At 53.7% G+C, this 14,652-nt stretch overlaps 5 protein-coding genes across 5 annotated transcripts; 2 read left to right on the forward strand and 3 right to left on the reverse strand.

The window, feature by feature from the left end:
* Positions 1-526: 526 nt before the first annotated feature.
* On the reverse strand, positions 527-1,150 carry AB675_4531 (NAD(P)H-dependent FMN LOT6; the record flags this gene model as incomplete). Its single annotated transcript, XM_018144676.1, has 1 exon — positions 527-1,150. One exon carries the CDS (start codon positions 1,148-1,150, stop codon positions 527-529), a length of 624 nt encoding a protein of 207 aa, XP_017998922.1.
* Positions 1,151-3,397: 2,247 nt separating this feature from the next.
* Positions 3,398-4,180, reverse strand: AB675_4532 (uncharacterized protein; the record flags this gene model as incomplete). The annotated part of the gene is made up of 1 exon (XM_018144677.1): positions 3,398-4,180. The coding sequence occupies one exon, from the start codon at positions 4,178-4,180 to the stop codon at positions 3,398-3,400; it is 783 nt and encodes a 260-aa protein (XP_017998890.1).
* A 1,122-nt stretch (positions 4,181-5,302) lies between these two features.
* Positions 5,303-5,716, forward strand: AB675_4533 (Actin-depolymerizing factor gmf1; the record flags this gene model as incomplete). The annotated part of the gene is made up of 2 exons (XM_018144678.1): positions 5,303-5,431; positions 5,525-5,716. 2 exons carry the CDS (start codon positions 5,303-5,305, stop codon positions 5,714-5,716), a joined length of 321 nt encoding a protein of 106 aa, XP_017998960.1.
* Positions 5,717-8,289: 2,573 nt separating this feature from the next.
* Positions 8,290-9,048, forward strand: AB675_4534 (Ras-like protein; the record flags this gene model as incomplete). The annotated part of the gene is made up of 3 exons (XM_018144679.1): positions 8,290-8,301; positions 8,367-8,481; positions 8,534-9,048. 3 exons carry the CDS (start codon positions 8,290-8,292, stop codon positions 9,046-9,048), a joined length of 642 nt encoding a protein of 213 aa, XP_017999069.1.
* Positions 9,049-10,802: 1,754 nt separating this feature from the next.
* Positions 10,803-14,294, reverse strand: AB675_4535 (Nucleolar pre-ribosomal-associated protein 1; the record flags this gene model as incomplete). The annotated part of the gene is made up of 1 exon (XM_018144680.1): positions 10,803-14,294. The coding sequence occupies one exon, from the start codon at positions 14,292-14,294 to the stop codon at positions 10,803-10,805; it is 3,492 nt and encodes a 1,163-aa protein (XP_017999029.1).
* Positions 14,295-14,652: the final 358 nt, after the last annotated feature.

Below are 14,652 nucleotides of genomic sequence, written 5' to 3' on the forward strand. Positions count from 1 at the left end.
GTAAGAGAATGCTGTTCAGCTGAGGCTCAAGGGGTACAGCACGCCTGTCACACAGCACGTCAGTGAGCTGTCACTGCAGTCAAGTTCGCGGGGCGTTTCCCATTTACGTTGTCCAGGACTCGACGACTGCTTAGATCTGCAGGCCAGTGGCCCCGACGCGATGCAGAAGCCGAAAGCATGTGGGATGAAGAGACCTTCCCACCACCCTGAAGTGCAGGAAGATGTTGCTGCCAGCACAAGCTTTTCGTTAGGGCACAAAAGTACAAGGGTTCCAACCCTCAGCGATGTGTTGAAGGAAGTGTTGCGACTGGCCTGCGAAGGAAATAGTCATTTCCCGCTGTACACCCTTCGCACATTAATTCGCGTCCCAGAAACAGGGCAACGAGTTCAGCTGACGTCCCAAGTAGTAAGTCTCTCCTCACAGCCATCGCCATAATAGCAAAAGGTCACTGGAACCACCTGGCCCAGCGGTTCGGTGTCGCTGGCAAGCATTTGCTACTTCCATCCACCACAATCGAGCACAAACTCACTTCGTCGCGATCACAGGCGCCCTTGTCAAGCCCAACAACTCATCGAAGTTCTTGACGATGGCGTCACGATGGCCTGCCCACACGTTCTCTTCCTCCAGCAACCCCAAGTCCTTACCCGCAAACACTTTCTCCCCGGCCCACTCAAAGCTCGGGTACCCCAGCAGCACATCATCCTCCGTGAACTTCATGTCAAACGCTCCCAGCACCCCTTTCAGTTGTTCCACGCTCTTGCCTCCACCATACCCTCCATACGCAACAAACATAACCGGCTTTCCCTGCCACTCCCAGCAGAGGTGATCAATCGCATTCTTCAGACTGGCCGGGTAGCCATAGTTATATTCGCACGGTACGAAGATGAAGCCATCGCAAGCGGAGATCGCGGCACTCCATTCGCGGGTGCGCTCGTGCGTGTAATTGGCGGGGTCTTTGATGGCTTTCGGGACTTCGGGGCCTTTGAACATGGGCAGGTCCCACGCTAGGAGGTCGATCGTGTGGAGGGTATAGTCGGTGGATGAGGATTGAGACTTGATGGTGGCTGCAGCGAAAGCGGCGACTTGATCGCCGATGCGTGGCTGGCGCACGCTGCCGATCAAGACGCCGATCTTTTTGGGGATTGCCATGGTTGTTGGGTCGAGGTGAGTCGGTACGTGGTTGGTTATGGTGTAGAACTGAGGGTGTGCAGCTTGACCACGAGCTTCGGTATTGTATTGCATATATGTACGAATACACGAAGATTTGCCTTATCAGGCGTTCACGTTCTCTCGGCCGGATCTGCAGATTGTATCGCTGGACTCGGCACTCGGCTACAACTTCGACCCGAATTCCCCAGTTGTCGTTTACAAGTTGCAGAGGAACTCCTACTTTTGTAAGCACGTTGACGACTTGACAGCAGATGCCACAGCAGATACTCAGACTCTGCCCAGTGTGAGGGAACTCTCGTTCGAAAACGTCCCAAAGAATAAATCTCGGTCGAGATGGCTGATATCGATTGTGGAGAAGGCGACGGCGAGCATGTCATAGGGGTGCGTTGCCTCGATGACATCCTAGATTGCGTTGGGTAAGCAGACCGTGATGCGGAACTATTTGTGCCGCAGAAGTTGGAGCGAAGACACAGCCTGATGAGGTTGTTGCTGAGGGATTTCCTGCCATGACCGTCTTTCATACGGAACCCCGTCGAAGGAACGCTCAACCGCCTTCATTCCAAGATTTTGTGTTGGCTCAAGAGCCTGATCATTGACGTTCTCTCGATTCGGCGTCGTACCATCATCCTGGTTGTAGCGTGTGCTGCGCAATCCAACCCTTAAGGGTCCGTCGACTACCTTTGATCTCCGAATTGGATGAGCATAATCGATGCGGTCCAACTACCTACCTCTCCCGACAGCCCTGCGTGATGGAGCAGCAATATATACATGGCATCCGACTGGTCAGGCATCTTAAGATGACCACTGTCTCTGTCCGAACTTTGTCCACTGGTCAAAGACATGCCGGCACAGGGCCGCATCTCCAGACCACACGTCGGCACTCATACCCTACTGGCTAGTCGCAGGCCTGGCAACAGTGTGAGCGCTGGACAGAACTACTTCCCGTCTGCTGGCGAGGTATCGCCGACCGTCACGCTTGCAAGATTGCTCACCTCCCAACAGTCTCCAATAGGATGACATCGGTCGCCTAGTCGATGAGCAGCTAGCGTTGAGCGGATCAGAGTTGCATCTCAGTTGGGACCTCGACTATGGCTGACAGGGAAAGAGCCGTCCTAGAGTGTTAGCAGCACATGGTCGTGTTGATCCAAGCCACTAGATCGGGTTTCGGTAGACACTGCAATGATGAACTGACGTAGTGTCACCCTTTGCAACGTCGTAGAGCAGGTGTGTTTGCTGGTAGTGTGGACCGGTCGTACGCGCGAGAGACCGTACAGCTCGTCCGGCGTGTAGCTGTCGATCCAATCTGCAATTCGGCTCGCGTCTAGACCGTCTTTGCCTATCATGCCTGTCAATATCGCTATCGTATGTCGATTCCCGCTCCAGTTCCAGTCTCCTTGATCATTCTCGACTGTAGCTCTCAAGCAGGGCTGAGTCAAAGAAAACGTCGATGCCCCGCCCCCAGCTGGTGCAGTCATTGGAGCTGTGCTTTCCAACCCATAGCTAGCGCCACTTCCCCCCACCGTCAAAAAGACGATGGACTCCCATCGTTTGGACCGAACTTCCAACCTCGCCACCTCCGAATTTGCAAAAAGCTCGATGACAACGTCGTTAGGTCTTGCCCGGGTTCGACTGGGATGCGTTAGAGAGGATAGAGAGCGTTGGAAGAGGTAGGGCATACACCGGGGTTGCCGGAAGACTTGATATCTTCGTAGGATCAAAATCCCTAGGAGTCGGTCAGCGACCATGCCTAACAGCGAGCGGGAGGGAATCGTACGGAGTGATCACCACTACACTACAAAACCGCACTGCTTAGATCTGTGGCAGATTCAAACGCAATTTTGGCTCAAATTTTCAGCTAGATGATATATATAGTTGTCAACAAGTGGGTGTGCGGTCCGAGCACCGGCCAAGCGGATATGCGCACGGGCCCCTTACCCCGTGCTTGGAGACGCCTCAGAGACCACGGGAGACACTCTCTTGCTCATTGGTAGCATGTATATACTGTAAAAGCGCTTTTCTTCGCAGCAGCAACTGAGACGTCCGCAAAGCAGATGCTGGCGAACAACAGAGATCCCAGTGAATGCCTGTTACACTCGGTCAGCACCTTAGTCATCTACACCAGATGCCCCTGGCACAGACATCATGCTATGTCCAGCGATCAACGGTGGTCCTTTCAGAGATCGACCACCCGCAAAGCATGTTATATATTCAATCTCACCCGAAGCCCTATGCATCCTTGTCTTTCTTTATATCCTCCTCCTGATCCGTATCGTCCTCCCCTTCCACCTGCACCCTCTTCCCTTCCACCCCCTTCGCTACCTCCTCTTCTAATGAGTCCATATACTCCCGATCACTCCCCACTAGCGTAACCACATTCCTCTTCTTCCCCCATCTGGGATAACTCCCGACCTTCACTCCCTTCGGCCCAACCTTCTCCGCCAGCTCCGTCAAATACCCCGCCACGCTACTCTCCGCCAGCGGCGTGCTAAACATCATCCGGTACGTGCCCTTCCCATCTGGGTCCTCAAGTCTTGGAACCAGTAACGGCCGCAAGCTGTTCAACAACGCCTCGAACAGCCGCGGCACGCCGGGCAGGATGTGGATATTGTTGTTGACGACACTGATCGGCACCCAAAGGGCATCATTGGGAAACAGCACTTGCTCTTCCTCCGCCTTTTTAGGATCCCAGGGCAACTCAGCCATACGCATCTTGGCCTTGAGCGCCGGCGAAGGTGTATCCCAGTCAAAATTCGGCTGCGACTTGTGCGGCCGAGACAACCTCCGCATCTTCTCCATCGTCTTGTCGTGCAGTTTCAGCTCCAGCCCGAACGCTTTCGCGATCGAGGCGTACGTGATGTCGTCGTGTGTAGGTCCGATCCCACCGGAGGTGACAACAAAGTCGTAGTTCTTGGACATGCGCGTGCATGCCTCGATGATCTCGTCCTCGTCGTCGGCGATCACTTCTACCCGCTTCATGGACATGCCCAGCGAGAAGCAGTATTTGGCCATAAAGCTGAGTTGGTGTCCACGGTCTTGCCACCGAGAACTTCGTCGCCTATTATCAGGCATGCTGCAGTGTGGATCTTGCTGGTCGGTGACCTGGAGGTGGTGGATGGTGATGTCATGGTGTTGGTAGTGGTGAGGGCCGCGGCGGCAGAGGAGCGCGAGGTGAGGTGTGGTAGTGGCCGGGAGAGGTGGCGCGTGAGTTGGGAGAAGCGAGGGAGCATTTGAGGGGCGGCCGTCAGCAGGACGAGTGCATGGTTGGCGTAGTGTAGGTGCACAAGATCGAGACAGAATGAACTCGAGTTCGGGGTAGATGTGAATTGGAGAAGGAATCGGAAATCGATCCCCCACATCTGTCCCCACGCGGCGGGCGGGAGGAATTCAAGCGTCGGATATATGGGCATATCATCTTTCGAAAGACAGCATACTTCAACAAACAATTGATGGACTGAACATCATCACAAACGAGTAGACCCGTGACCCAAGCATCATCAGGTCGACGACGACCAGAGATCTACAAGAATTCGACCTACCTGCGATCATCCGTATCTGCCCCGCTCGGTACAACAGAAACAATTCCAATCCCAACGACCGTCATCCGGCCTGATTCAGAACCACCTTCCTCGTCAGGCATATCATGGTATGTCAAAAGGCTCAAGGCCCATCATCGTTGACCGTGTTGGAAACTCGGACCAAGTGCCATCGCTCACATATGGTTTCCACATAGTCCGACGCTCGCCTCTATACCTTCTCCCAAGAGACGAAAGATGCACTACGAAAATTCCGGCTGGGCACGTCGCGGGCCTCGAAGCCGCAAGCCAAGATCTGTATGTCATCCTGCTATCTGCCGTGTCTCCTCGTCCTGTCGGCGGTCGTGTGCGAATGGAGTGAACGTGAGCGTTGTGTTGCACGTTAGTACGGGTGTCATTTGTGGGATTGCTGAGCGCGGGTCAGTGCTTGGGAACGATGATGTACTGGGGCGAGAATTGCAGGACGACCATGCTACGTGATGCTAGTGGGTGCTCATGGAACATACGCAGTGCCCGAGTTTGTCAACACGTGGAGGTCCCTACTAGTGTACCGAGTGACTGGCTGACCCTTCGACTGACGTGTCCCTGGAATACAGACATGATCGACACCAAGTCCCAAGAGATCCGACCTCAAGATGAAGAGACATACACGGACCTACTGGAGCTCGCCGACGAGCTGCCGGACTCGTCACCGCGATTCATTCTGTTGAGCCATCCTTTGACACTGGTATGACCCTTCATTCGTAGCCCAGCGCCGGATTCTTGCAACCCTCAAGTTCCAACATTTCACAAACAATCACCAGCTCACTGTGCGATCAAGGCATCTGGCAGGCAATCTGTGCCCTACGTCCTCCTCTACTACCTTCCCGTGAACGCCAACCCGAACCTGAAGATGAGCTATGCTGGCGCCGTCGAGCTCATGCGAGGCACGGCTGAAGTCAATCGTGTGATCGAGATCAGCGAGTCTGAGGAGCTAGGGGAGATTGAGGGAAGATTAAAGGGTGAGGACTAGTGTGCTGTTGGAGCATATTCGAGGGCAAGAGCGGGAGGCCATTGGGGTTCGGTAGTGGACAGGCTCTGTCCGAGAAGCACTGTAAGGTGAACGGCAGCAATGCTGGCGCACGGATTAGAGGAGGGAAGGCTTGGACAGCGGCCGATGCATACTGGTTGCAGCGATGTTGCTGAAGGCTGACATACTGAAGGAGTCCGCGACGGATTGTGTGCCTCAACTGGAAGTGCTGACGGTCTCATCCCAATAGAAGGTCCCATCATGAACGAGAATTACCGAGAACCATTGTTCATGTGTGAACGAACGAGGGTCTCCTCGGTCGAGAGCGAACGATGTCGCTCTGTACTTTTCCGAGATCTCGCTCGTAGATACTCAAGGATAAATCTCGTCCGGGCGTATCCAATGGCACGGGCCGCGTAACGAGGCTCGAGATTGTTTTCGCGAATTCTTCCGGACATCAAGCCCGCCGTACCTGAGCCGGCCATCTTGGACGAAGCAAGACGATAGTGTCGTCAGCGCACCATAGCACGTGTCCGAAGAGACCTAGCATGCCAATATTGTAGCGGCCGGTTGTATATCGGATACCAAGACGGTCCACATTGCAAGACCCGTCTAGATCAAAGAAAGTGGACTGATCTGCAACAAACATCGTAGTGATGGCATGTCCAGGATGTCAGAGCTCGATGTTGTTCTAACAGGCTCATGGAACTCACAGAAGTTCTCTGTCTTGCTACCCTATATGATTCAGCCTGTTAGTATTTGCTAGGTATGCATGATCTCAACGATGGCGCGGGGTCCCGAAGCGAATTTCCTGTTTGACCAAGGGCACAAATTTGAGCGAGCCATTTTCTGTTCGCCGAGGTCCAAGTTGTGAGCTTGCGACGGCGACTGGCTACCGGCAGAATGATACCACTCAGTCGTTCCTTTGCCGATCAGGTCAGAGGGATCGTGTCGTGTAGAGTTGTGAGGTGCAGACATGAAACAACCTTCCCCAGGAAACTCGTATCCTTTGAGGATCCGGGGGTGGAGATCGACTACAGCATGAGGTATGCAGTAGTATGCAGGTCAGCTGCATCCTTAATGAATGTGGTAATGAGCACATCTTCGTTGTTGTCATCGCTGGTCAGCCAGAGCCAGGCACGGGACTGCGGCAGCACCATGACATTGAGTCATTGGTCGACAGGAGAACCTCTGGAGAGAACACTGGCGAGCCTCTGTATTCACCTCTGTAGTTACAGCAGTATATGTGGCCATTTGAGTTGCGCGGAAGCAGTGTCTTGGAGCTGACTGGACGAGCTGCATGGGCGGCACAGCCAATGAGTCTCGGAACGATTGGGTCAACATTTCATCACAGAAGCAGAACGCGCGACTAGTTAGTGCACTTCTCCGTACAAACGCTTCGGCAGTGTAGATTTTCTTGCAGATTGTCGACAGACCATTGTGCAAGATAGGCTCTCTGCGCAAGCTCTCGACCCTGTATTGCCTCACAAGACAGGCAGATGTCCGTGGCGGCGTTGATCCAGGTCGCAGCTGGACTTCGGTCTGCTTCCAGAACAAAACCACAGACCAGCATCCTGAACAAGGGGCCAGATCTTGGAGCAGGGGATCGACGGATGTCACAGGCTTGTGTCTCCACCATACGATCCACCCCTTTTTCCAGTGGTAAGCCAATGAGTGCATCGAAGTCCAGACCAGAAAAGAGCGATGGTGGTTATTCGGCTTCTTGACATTGCCTGGAGGATGCCACTTACACATGTGCTCTCGTGACATAGGCTATTCCGAATATTGGACAGGTCTATGGACGATACAGGAGCCTGTTGCGTAGATCGTGGAATCACGACGGGAGAAGTTGGGCGAAGATATTTTGGGCAGGGGTAGGGGGTAAACTTCTCGGTTCAGGAACAGGAAGGCGAGGAGGCTCATCGGAAGACTTGCACCTTCTCTTAGGTAAGGTAGCTAAAGAAATGCCGATTGAAGGCATGTGCTGTGCTCGTTCGAGTCTCCTGGACGCGAGAGTGTTGCTCAGAGATGGGAATGTAGCCTTCAACAGCGCTCAAGGGCTATTGTCGTCGTCAGCCCGAGCATTCGAAGTCTAGAGTACGAGATAACACGAATCCAACACCGTGGTACATGCACACAAAACATGAGGACACGGGCGCTAAGGTGGTGGGGGAATCCAAGGGGCGCTTCTGCTGTAGAAGGAGCCTCTCGCCTAGTTAAAGTCGGCAATAGCGCGCCCGCGGGGCTGCCCAGCGTCGGGATAGGCTAGGCTGGGCTTGGGAGTGTAGAACGCAGCTTCCGCTGGTGCTTGCATTGTTCCCCTGCGAATCTGTCAAAGTGTGCATCGGGCGACACAACTTGAGACTGCACCCATCTTTCTGCTCATATTGTGCATCTACACACCAGCGATCATTGTATTAGCGACCCGACAACGATCCCGTTCGCCTGTCCGTTTTCCGCAGCTCCTGTCGACGACCTTCACTTCCCCTCCACGACCGAATCCGACGTTCTCTCGCAACACCCTCTTCCAGCACCTGTTCACGTAAATTGACACCGTCTACTGCGCTGTCAAGATAATGGCCTCAAAAGTTTGTACCACCTGGCTTCCCGCAGCCGATCGCTGCCGTCAATCACAGCCGCTCACAAGCAATAGTTTCTACGAGAATACAAGCTGGTGGTAGTAGGAGGTGGTGGTGTCGGCAAGTCATGCTTGACCATACAACTCATCCAGAGCCACTTTGTGGACGAATATGACCCTACAATTGAAGGTACTGCCGCCACATCACGCTCGAAGACGAGCCCGAAACTGATCTGTGGCAGACTCGTATCGCAAGCAATGCATGATCGACGACGAGACGGCCCTTCTCGATGTCCTTGATACCGCCGGCCAAGAAGAATACTCCGCCATGCGCGAACAGTACATGCGCACAGGTGAAGGCTTTCTCCTGGTCTACGCAATCAACTCGCGGCAGTCCTTCGAAGAAATCCAGACCTTCCAGCAACAGATACTTCGAGTCAAGGACAAGGACTACTTCCCAATCATTCTTGTCGGAAACAAGTGCGATCTAGACCACGAGCGAGTTGTAAGCCGTGAGGAAGGAGCTGCTCTCGCCAGACAGTTCGATTGCAGGTTCATCGAGACCAGCGCAAAGAGCCGGGTTAACGTCGACAATGCTTTCCATGACCTGGTCCGTGAGATCAGGCGGTACAACCGTGAAATGAGCGGCTACGGCAGCGGCGCGCCTCAAATCGGTTCTGGACCACCAGGTCACAAACTCGATATGGATGATCGGGAAGAGAGCGCTGGCTGCTGTTCAAGGTGCACAGTCATGTAAGCCTTGGCTGCGCCCAGAACAGAGCCGCTAATTTCTTCCTTATCTCTCTATACTATACCTATCTCTCTCTCGCATGGAGTCGTGGGGCGTGTCTTCTCAACAACCTCTCATCAAACATCGTGGATCAGAAAAGTCGGCAACAGATGCATACGACGAAACGGGGCAGCTGAGTCGCTGCATATCTCCCCATGAGCTTCTGCACTGGCGATGCAGAAGCACAATCTCTACGAATCGAACGAAATTCCACTATCCACGTCAATACTGCACAATACTTCCAGACCAGGATAGCGGACACCTACTACTCTAACCACTCCATTCTGCCACCACTTAGACTTTCTTCGAATCAATGACGGGTTTGTGTCGCTGTGTGAGACTGTCGGGCGTGAGGTTGAACCGGCAAGAGCGGTGGAGCACGAGAACGTGCTGCGAATGGTCGCCGGACGGAGCAGGCTGCTCGAGGTTGAGATGGGAGAGCCGTGAGTATGTCGTGGCATGTATGGACGGAGGTCGGGCTTTGCGCATGTGCAACGCATGCTCCAGGCTCGTGAACCGAAAAAGGCGTTCCTGATGTGTATGGTGTCCAGTTTCGTATCTTGTTGGTTTCTGGTCTGTGCAGAGCGAGAGAAGGAGACATAGCGCAAACAGGGCAATCCTTCTCATTCAGGTCAGAAGCTTGATCTGCATCAAGGCTTTCATCCGCTGATATTGCCACTCTGAGTCTGCAGTGCGTGTTGTTCCGCTTCTGGACCTAATTTGACTATACGAGCAAAGATATATATTCTTCTCGGACGCCAGCCCAGACCGGGTGACACTGCTTTCGAGCTCGACGAAGTGAGCTCAATATCTGCACCCCGTGAAACTGCCAGGTGGCTTTGGACGTTGCCGCCTCCCCCCCACGTGCCTCTTGCGATGTCCATGTTGTGAGAACATCGTAAAATTTGAGGGAATCTAGTCATCCGGTCTCGTGAGAAACTTAGCGAAGCCGGTTGACCGTGCGGGTGATCGTACGTGGACGGAAGGTGCTCGGTGACGTGCCTGCCGCTCCTGGCGTCGTTACGCATAGACTCAAGTGGGAAGGGGCGACCACTGCCTGCTCTTCCTGTTGTTGCCTACTTCGAGGTTCCGAGAGGAAGGTACTACTGCCAAGGGTAGTGTCAACCGGTCTTAGTAAAATCTTGGTTAAGCCGGTTGACATGGCGGGTACTTGTGGAAGGTGCGATGTCGCATGCCTGCCGCCAGTGCAAATCAACGAGCATGAGAAGGAGTCGGTCACTGCGCTCCTGCTGTTCCTTGTTGCTTGCGGCTTGGGAGTGGAAGGTACTACTGTGAAAGTCTGGTCAACCCGTCTTGTATGAATTTTGACCAAGCCGGATGACAAGACCATGCCCGAAGAGCTGGCCCAGCGGCATCCTCCTTGTTTGAAGAGCTACCAATGGATGTCCGATGGGAGTACACGTCCTGTGTGCCTCCAACGTAAGGCACATTGGACCACCAGAAGAAACTGTTGGTAGTCAAGGAAAAATGCGTGTCATCCGGCCGTCTGTAGAGCATGAATATTTCTCCGGACCCATTGACTAGGCATGGTGCTCATCCAGACATCTTTTCTGCTGTCGACAAAGGAGCTGCATTAACCGACCCATTCGAGCGGCCAGAGCCGACGTTTGCATCGGCCATATCGTGTCTATTCACATCCCTTGACAGAAAAGACTCAAGAACGGTAGCTGCGTGGCTTAAGCTACCCTGCACTCGTCGTATCAGGCACCACCTTTCATCCCAACTCCCAATCCAGCCATCTTCTGCTCCTCCTCCGGCTTTCCAGTCCCACTCAAACCCATCTCCCACCTCATAATATACTCAGCATCAGAGCCCCCTTCAATCCTCGCCCTCAACGCCTCCACCAAGCCCTTCATCTCCAGCACCGCATCCTCTTTCGGCTCCACAACATCCAACCACGCCCTAACCCCAACTCTTGTGATCAACATATCCGCTCCTCCCTCGATCCCAGCAGTCACCCAGAACACCCGCAGCACAGCCTTGCGCACCTCCCTTCGCAAACCGGGCTGGAAGTACAGCGATCCCAAGCGCTCGAACAGATGTGCCCTTCGACACAGTGAGACGTCTTCGGGTGTGAGCACGCCATTGCCGATGGCAGTCAGAAACTGGCAGATCTCGGTAGCGTGATCGTCGTTGTCCGATTCCTCGAGCAGCAAGTGCTCGATCCAGTAAGGCAAAATACGGGTAAGGGGCAACCAGTTGGGATAGCGGAGGAGGTAGCTGTTGATTCTGGCGTAGAGGGATGCGGACGGGTCTGTTAGAGTTGGAAGGTAAAATGTTGCGGCCAACGAGGTGATTAGGGATGGGATGGGCGTGGAGGGTTGGGAGAGGGTGTGATTGCGGGCGGTTTCGAGGAGCGTGCCGAGTAGGGTGTGTATTTGTGGCGATTCAGAGTATGCGGAGTTGGGGTGATTGTTGGTGGTGCTGTTCGTGGCGGAAGGTTTCATCGTCGAGTCGGTGGTCGTGGTGTTGGAGCCCAGGAGGGTAGGTAGCAGGGCCGATAGGCTGGAGAGTGCGCCGAGGCGGACCTCGGAGATGGGCGAGGAGAGGCTACGAATGAGAGCTGCCATACGTGAGGTTGAAGGGTTGATCGTGAGGTCAGATTCGATGTTGTAGGTAGGTGGAAGTGATTTGATGGTAGTCGGCAAGGCGGTCTGTGCTGGGAACGGATCAACGACTTGCTTATGGTCTCGATGTTCGATAGACTCCCGAGCCGGGGCTGCTGTCGCGGCCGGTGTCGAAGAAACGGGTAGAGCAATTGGATCGCGCTTTTGCCTCTCGAAGGCCTTCTTGAGCGTCTTGCGATGCTGCTTGTGGCTTTCGGAAGCATCAAGCATTTGATTCTTGAAATGTTTAAGAACAGGCGCTGATTCATCCGCAGCAGCGAGGAGGACGAAAAACTTGGCCACGAATTCCGCGAGGCCGTCCAGGTCATCGTTCTTAAGGAGGAATGGCCATTGCTCAGAGATGGCGCAGGCTATGAGACTAATAGATTCCGCCTCGGATGCTGCTGTTCCCGCTCTCTCGGCGAGCTCAAGGTACTTGACTGGCTGCTTTGTGATGCGAATCATGCAGTTCTCGATGAAGTCAGGAAGTACTGCATCGTCCTTGACGATTGAGTCGGACAAGCTCGCCGTGAGCGCGAGCCAACTAGCCTTCTTTGGGACGAGGACACCTTTCTCGACGAGAATGGGGTGGACTGTATCGCGTATCGCTGTACAAACAGTCTCTTCCGATCCTCTGAGGCTCATGAACAATTGCATCATGAGACAGAGCTGGTCCGACTGCGGCTTGTGCCACCATTTCGTACTCCGGGAGAGACCTGCAATCATGACGAGGGCAATCTCTTGCTTTTCCAAGCCACTTCGTGCCGCAGCGTCAAGTTTCGTATCACGGAGAAGTTCAAGCACACCTAACAACGCTGGACTTGGGTCAAACGAGGATACGGCTGCGACTTGCGGCAAGATCTGCTGGTACACAGCCATACACTCCAGTATTGTGCCACGAACATCGTGAGCATCTTTCGCGGTCTTCTGTAGTGCGGCCACGATCTCACCGTAGACGGGAACACGCTCGGCCACGACCCGCGTCAGGCGAGTTGCGGCTTGTGACCAGAGCTGTGGCCGTGACAGACCGTCTTTGAAAGTAGCGAGGGCACTCTGAAGCTTCTGCAGAGCCACAGTGACGACTCGACAAGCTGAGATCACTGTGAGGTCCTCATTCTTCTTCAAAAATGAGGTCAATGTAGCTCGGTCGAGCGGTCGAGGTAGGATGCTCTCCACCACGACAGAGGTAGGAGGAGGAGTCAGCGGACGCCGGTCACCGTGGCTCGAAAACGGTGGTAGAGGCAGCTCGACAATCGAATACAGAAAGCCGAAATGTCCAACCCATGCGTTGTCGTCAGTGGGTGCACCTAAAGGCTTTGGTCGCTTAATGAAATAATCAGCAACCAGCTCTGGAGCAGCCCCGAACGTCTTCAGCATCAAATCTGAGTGCAAGACATCAGACGATGGGGACAACTTTTGCAAGAACATCGAGATGTTCGTGTTCTTGACCGGTGCTCCAGTAATGTAGTCTTCAGATTGATAGGGCGAATCCAGACCGAGGTCGATACCAGAGTCCGCGTCGTCAGCTTGAAAGTCTGGAAGGTCATACTCTGGCGGGTACCATCCAGTCTGAGGTATCAGTGCTGCACCGGTAGACGTGCAGATCGTAAGTAGAAATTCATGTACAGCCTGTCGAACTGTAAGCACATCCAGCCCGGCATCTGCCTCTTCTTCAGGATAGTCGTATAGCTGCGCGAAGAGCTGTAGGTTCCCGGCGTTGAGAAAGCGAGATTTGACCAGCTTTTGCAGCTCGGGTGTGAAGAGACTTAGGCGGAAGGTCTTGAGAACATCTCGAACGATGTCACCGCCATCTAGCAAGAGATTACGAACGCATGAATACAGCACCCTTCCCTGTGTGATCAGCTCCGACTTGGCTTCGTTGTCGAGATATCTGAGCATGGCCAATAGCAGGCGTTGTGCGTTCCTCCTTACCGTAGGCTTCCGACGATCGGTCTCCTGTCGTTGGCGAGCTTGAGCATCCATCAATACGTCCAGTCGCTTGAAGAGGATGTCACGTCTGGAGAAGACATTCGCAGCGACTGCCCCGGCGTCGAAGCTCAGTATCTCTGTCAAGAGACGGAGACATGGTGAGATGAGAAAGTCCTTATGCTTTGGTGCTGAAAGCCCTCGCTCTATCAGTCGAACTTGATCAGTCTTGAGTAGACTATGGCACAGAGAAAGACCAAATTCCCGGAAGTCGAGTTCGTTGTTGATAGTGCGGAAGAATTGAGCAAGAGCTGCAGGGACTGCAGACAAGACTGATTCGGAATTACTCTGAGCGGCGAACGACCATGTTAAGAGCAGATCCGAGAAGTCGAGCTGGTTTTTTGAGGATGAAGACTGATCATCGCAGTACTGCTTGAGAACTTTCAGAAGCACCGTCTGTTCGGAAGAGTTGTTCTCGTTGGCGACATCAACGAGAAAAGTCCTGAAGCGCTCTATGCCAGCCTTCGCTTCTGTGTCTGCAGCCTGCTTGAAACGGAGTAAGTTGTGTAGCTCAAAGGCGCCTCTGATATCGCCATCTGGATGTTGGAGCTCGTTGTTGACTTTGCGTCGTTTGGCAGCTCTTAGGCCATCTTCCTGCATTCCGAGGTTGGCAGACAATCGGGTTGCTTAATCGCCAATGAGTATATGCTGAAAAGTAAAGATGTCAGTCAGTGGAGCGTAAGGCTGAAGGGACTTTTTCGTGCCAAGCCTCTGATTGCCGCTTTTGTTTCTCACGCAAAAGACACTCCCCCCCTCTCCCAAACCAGTGGAAACACACTGCGACCTCTTCCAAACCAGCAAAAATACTTTCCGCACGAGCTCTACCCATCCATGAATGATTGTGACACTTCTGCGACTTCTCCAATGTGCAAAAACGCAACGCAGGTCTTACCCGGAATCGACTATAGAACCGTTAGGACGACATCAACGATGAGAAGGGAGTGAGAATTACACCGGG

This window comes from Cyphellophora attinorum (genome assembly GCF_001299255.1).
Source record: "Cyphellophora attinorum strain CBS 131958 chromosome Unknown Contig16, whole genome shotgun sequence".
Classification (NCBI taxonomy): Eukaryota; Fungi; Ascomycota; class Eurotiomycetes; order Chaetothyriales; family Cyphellophoraceae; genus Cyphellophora; species Cyphellophora attinorum.